Raw genomic sequence first — 5,160 nt, 5'->3', positions numbered from 1 at the left:
ATTTAACTTTTTAAATTCTAAATTTACTCATTATACAGAGACTTAATTTAGTTTTTGTCTCTCAATCTCTGTTTCGCAGTTTTAGTCTTTTAGTTTCAGTTTTCTTTTTGAATGCAGCCTTTGAAGTTAATTTACAGTTATAATCAGAAGTTAATAATTATTTGTGAATTACTATATATGATTTTATCAGATTATTACTTTATAAACACAGAGCTTTAGTTTTCCTCTTGTATGTACTTTAATATAAATAAATAAATATATGCTTGGGGTAGATAGCAGCATAATTTGTCATGTTTGATAGGACAGGTGTGTATATAATTTATTATGGTTCAAGACTTCAACCCAAGAATTCGAACAACAATTATTGGTATAGTAGCTTCTACAAAGATCAGAGAGAGAAAATAGAGACAGATAGATAGGAAGAAAAGTATATATTTGAAAGGAATAATTCCACCCTTTTTTGTATATATGCATTAACAAAAACCCACATATCTTAAGTCTCAAATGGTGACTTTAAACTAACAATATATAATACCATATATAGAACAAGTCCACCATCAGCAAAAATCATCACATATGGCCACAACAAGTCAAACCTCATGACTTGACCTTATAAGCTTCAATTCATCAAAAATCATACCAAAATAAATAATAATAACAATCTTCATCCATTCCACGACTCTCTATAATAATATAAAAGAAGCTAAGGTTCCTCTCCACTTCGTTGAAAAATTGTGCCACAAACCTTATTAACCGTTTTTGTCTTCTAATAATATCCCTTACTAGCTTCTTCATCTTCCTTAGAGAGAAAGAAAAAACACACACACACACACAACACAAAAAGAATAAATAAGAGAACATCATTGTTATCATTATTGTTATTATAATTGTTATATATGGGGGTCAATGAAGATTTGATGATGAAGGATGATTCATATGCATCATCAGTAATGGAGGAAGAGGATGATGTTCCACTTCCAGGGTTTAGATTCCACCCAACAGATGAAGAACTTGTGAGTTTCTATCTAAAGAGGAAGCTTGACAAGAAACCAATCAGCATCGAACTCATCAAACAGATTGATATCTACAAGTATGATCCTTGGGATCTTCCAAGTATGTATTTATTCTTTTCTTTTTTAATTAGTATTCCTCTTTAAATTCAAGAATATCATTTTCTCCCATTAAGATTTAATTATTATTACGAGTAACTAATAGCAGGGTTTCATCTAAACACAATTACTGAATCAGTAATATTAATAAAACAATAATGTAAACTTATTTTATTTAAACTGATTTTTGTTCTTTATCGAACATTTTTATTACTCAGTTACTTAATTATAATATAATATATTATTTCTTAGCCTACCTTGGGTTAATTAACTAATTAGTAGCTAGTGATCCAAAGTCTATATTAGGAAGTGAAAATTATTAAATGATAGCACTAAATGCATAAACCCAGTTTGATTATTAAGATATAATTAGTAGAATTATGAGGTATAGCCGCAATATTTTACAGGAAATTAATTGTACATAGAGTATGATTTATCAACCTTTTGATTTAGGAATAAACAGAATCGCACTTAGCATGCATGGTGAATATATCATATAGAATTTCTTTCCCTCTCTAATGATTATTAATCCATTATTATATATAAACTAATAGACAGAATAAATATAGAAAAAAACAAACATTTTCCTTTCCATTGTTAGTAACTACTTTACATACATATGTATGTTGCTAACACTATTGAATTTGGTTAATTAGAAGCGAGTGGAAGTGGAGGAGAGAAGGAAGGTTACTTCTTTTGCAAGAGAGGGAGGAAGTATAGGAACAGCATAAGGCCTAACAGAGTCACCAGTTCCGGCTTCTGGAAAGCAACCGGGATAGACAAGCCGGTATACTCCCATGGAGGCGAAGGAACCGACTGCATTGGACTCAAGAAGACGCTTGTCTACTACCGCGGCAGCGCCGGTAAAGGTACCAAGACTGATTGGATGATGCACGAGTTTCGCCTCCCTTCTGCCACAACCGAAAACAACACAAGCCTACTTGCCAACAACAAGAATAATAATAATATCAACAATGCCGATGTTGCCCAAGAAGCTGTAAGTAACTTAATTAGATAAATGGTTTTAAATTATTATAGTTGTGATTCAATCTGTGATTGCAATTCGCAGGCACAATTATTGTTATGATCATTATGATTATTACATTAAACTCCATGTGAATATTTCCGTCGCAATTATGATTAGGTATTCAGTAATAGATAGTCTTGTACACTTAATGTTCATATATAAATACTATATGTAGTTTAAATTAAGAAAAACATTTTCCTTTTTTGACACGGAAAAAAATAAACATTTTCCTTCCATCATAGGTTTAATTTTATATATATTATTATTCTTTTATACGCATGCTCTCACTTAACCTTATTTGCAATATACTCGTAGTCTTCTATGTATATATATAAGTTCTTTCATAAAAAGAAAACATTAGTAATATATTTCCCTCTTACCATGTAATATAGCAAACCCAAGTAATACAATAATAATAATAATATTTCAATTCTTGACAACTTACTTTCATAGTTAATAGTAGTATTTGATTTCTGAGTTAACAAATAATAAGCTTGTGATGGATGCAGGAAATCTGGACATTGTGTAGAATATTCAAGCGAAATGTGTCACAAAGGAAGCACACAGTAGACTTGAGATCACATTTAGTAACAGCTAATAGTAACAAGCACAAAACCACTAGAACCCATGTTGTTCAATCCAATAATAACAATATTAATCAACATCAAGAATCTTACATCAACTTTGGTGCAACAATCATTGGCCATCACCATTACCATCATCATCGTCATCAAAATGAACAGAAGCCAGTGACTAACTACACAGCATGCAATAACAACACTGATCAAATCCAAAGGAACAATAGCAATCATCATCATCATCATCAGTTGAACTATCACCCTTCTTCAGCGGTGGCTACTACTGTGCCACAGCAACAACAACAACAATATCATCATCATCATCAGCTAATGACGGCTCCAGCTTCTAACATGTGGATTAATCCTTCTGCGATGAACGATTTGTTTGCATTTGATGATGACTGGGATGAGCTTGGATCTGTTCTCAAATTCACTGTTGATACCCCTAGCTTGTAAATTCATATATATATGTATATATATATATATCTTAGTTTATTTGAGGAGCAGTCATTAGATATATACTTTATAACATATATATATATATTAGTGTGTTTGTGTAAGAGAACATATGTTAATTAATATCGAAAATGGAGGTTTTAGCTTGTTAGCGGACTTTTATATATGGGAGATTCTACGGTGTTTTTTAAATTTTTGTCTAACTTGTCTAGATAAGACTCATTTGTAGTGATGAGAAAAAATAGAGCTCACTCGTTTATATTTGCATTGAGCAACTTAGTTATAGGCACCACAGCAATAATTAATTGGGTAGTGTTAGGTAGCCAAAAGATAATGTATACTATAGATATAATACAAAATAAACGTCAGTTTCATGATAAGTGAGTGGAGTACACTTGCTTATCAATAATATACTTATCACTCTACCTTCTTTCCCATTCTTCGAGTAATTAATTCCATTCCCAAAATTAATTTCAGTTTTCTCTCAATCAAATTCCTAAAAATCTCTCATATACATTTAATTCCATTTAAATGCAATTTCAGTGCAGTGGATTAACATCCGAATACACTACGATATTAACCCGAGCTAAAGATCAAGACTTTTCTCCCCATTTCATTCCATCCATAATCCCACAACCGAGGAAAAGGAAAAGACGCAGAGAGGAGTAACCCAGCAGCTTCTTCATAGGAGCATTCCATAGCCTTGTCGTTGATTTCTATAGGTATGTTATTTAGTTTCATGTTTCCATTAATTGACATATTGGGACTACATTAGCTGTTGTTGCATGTCGTTAGAGTGGATGTTAACGATGAAAGTTTTCATCTTTATATCACGTTGATGGGTTTCGAAAAAGGGAAAAGGGAAAAGCTTGAAAAAGATGACGTTTTGGGGGTAGAGATGAAGGGAAGGTATCAGAAAAGGGGTTTTTTTTTGTTTTCCGGCGCTTCTCTTCTTCGCTAACACACCGAAACACGTTTCGTCATCTAATCCCTTTATCTTCCGCGCGATTTTCGCACCCAATGGTTTCAACGCACTTCTCAATTCTCAATCTCACACTCTCATCTTCCCTATATATGCATTCATTCACGGTTTTCTACGGTAAGTAAAACGCTTTTCTCGCTCGCTCGCTCGTTTTCTCTTTATGGGCTTTGGACTTACATTATCTGAATGATTTTTCTGTCTATTGAAACTCATTGAATCGTTTTTTTTTCGAACTGTTGCGGCCATTAGAACTGTTTTCCATTTTGCAAAGTGCGCTTGATCATGTTCTGTATGTTACATTATCATACTTTTGATCACTGTCTTCGTTGTGTTTGTCGTATTGTGACTTCTCTCTTTGCTCATTATTAATAATCTCATTCGGTTCTGATGCTAATCATTCTTCTTCTGGAATCTTTGTTAATCGGGATTGTGGAGTCACTATGTAAATATGGTATAACAGACTAGTTTTGCAATGTGAATGACATGTTTTGATTATAGGTTATAGTATATATTACTCTTGAATCTTGATATTGGGTGTTAGGTGGAGTTTTTAATTTTTTGGTTTTTATTTTGGCAGAAAGTATTTCCTCTTAATTGATTATGGATATGGCAAGGCACCATTCAAAATTTCTGTCTTAACTCTTCAATGGAATTTGGTGTGTACTTCGTGGATGCTTTCTAATATGACAATCCATTTATAAAAAGCCTTTTATCAAAATTTCAATTTCCCATTTTTTATGAATATTTTATTCTCACGTATGCGGTGCATATCAACGTGTATTGAGCTGGTTTTTTTTTTTAATCAATTGAAAAAAAATGCTATGAACTTATTTGGGTGCATTGTGATTAAGCATCAAAATCAGCCAATAGGACACAAGGCTAAGTCAAACCGTGATAAGTAGCTATGATTTTTTGGATGTGTTATGGTTCTCCTGATTTTTTATCTATTCAACCGTGATTTGAATTGCTATTTTGCATACTTGGTGTTTGCTTTCTTTCAAGTAGTTA

At 32.4% G+C, this 5,160-nt stretch overlaps 1 protein-coding gene across 2 annotated transcripts; it reads left to right on the top strand.

The window, feature by feature from the left end:
• The first annotated feature begins 744 nt into the window (after positions 1-744).
• Positions 745-3,279, top strand: LOC107612193 (putative NAC domain-containing protein 94). Of its 2 annotated transcripts, none has more exons than XM_016314003.3 (3): positions 745-1,113; positions 1,769-2,106; positions 2,646-3,279. In XM_016314003.3, the coding sequence occupies exons 1-3, from the start codon at positions 897-899 to the stop codon at positions 3,168-3,170; spliced, it is 1,080 nt and encodes a 359-aa protein (XP_016169489.1). In that variant the 5' UTR covers positions 745-896; the 3' UTR covers positions 3,171-3,279. The 2 variants fall into 2 exon arrangements, with proteins under 2 accessions (XP_016169489.1, XP_016169487.1); XM_016314001.3 differs by having other exon boundaries at positions 1,766-2,106.
• The last annotated feature ends 1,881 nt before the right edge of the window (positions 3,280-5,160 follow it).

Source organism: Arachis ipaensis, chromosome B8, assembly GCF_059453495.1.
Source record: "Arachis ipaensis isolate K30076 ecotype BB chromosome B8, ASM5945349v1, whole genome shotgun sequence".
Classification (NCBI taxonomy): Eukaryota; Viridiplantae; Streptophyta; class Magnoliopsida; order Fabales; family Fabaceae; genus Arachis; species Arachis ipaensis.
The sequence above is the reverse complement of the archived record's forward strand: the minus strand, read 5'-3'. Positions and strand labels throughout refer to the sequence as shown.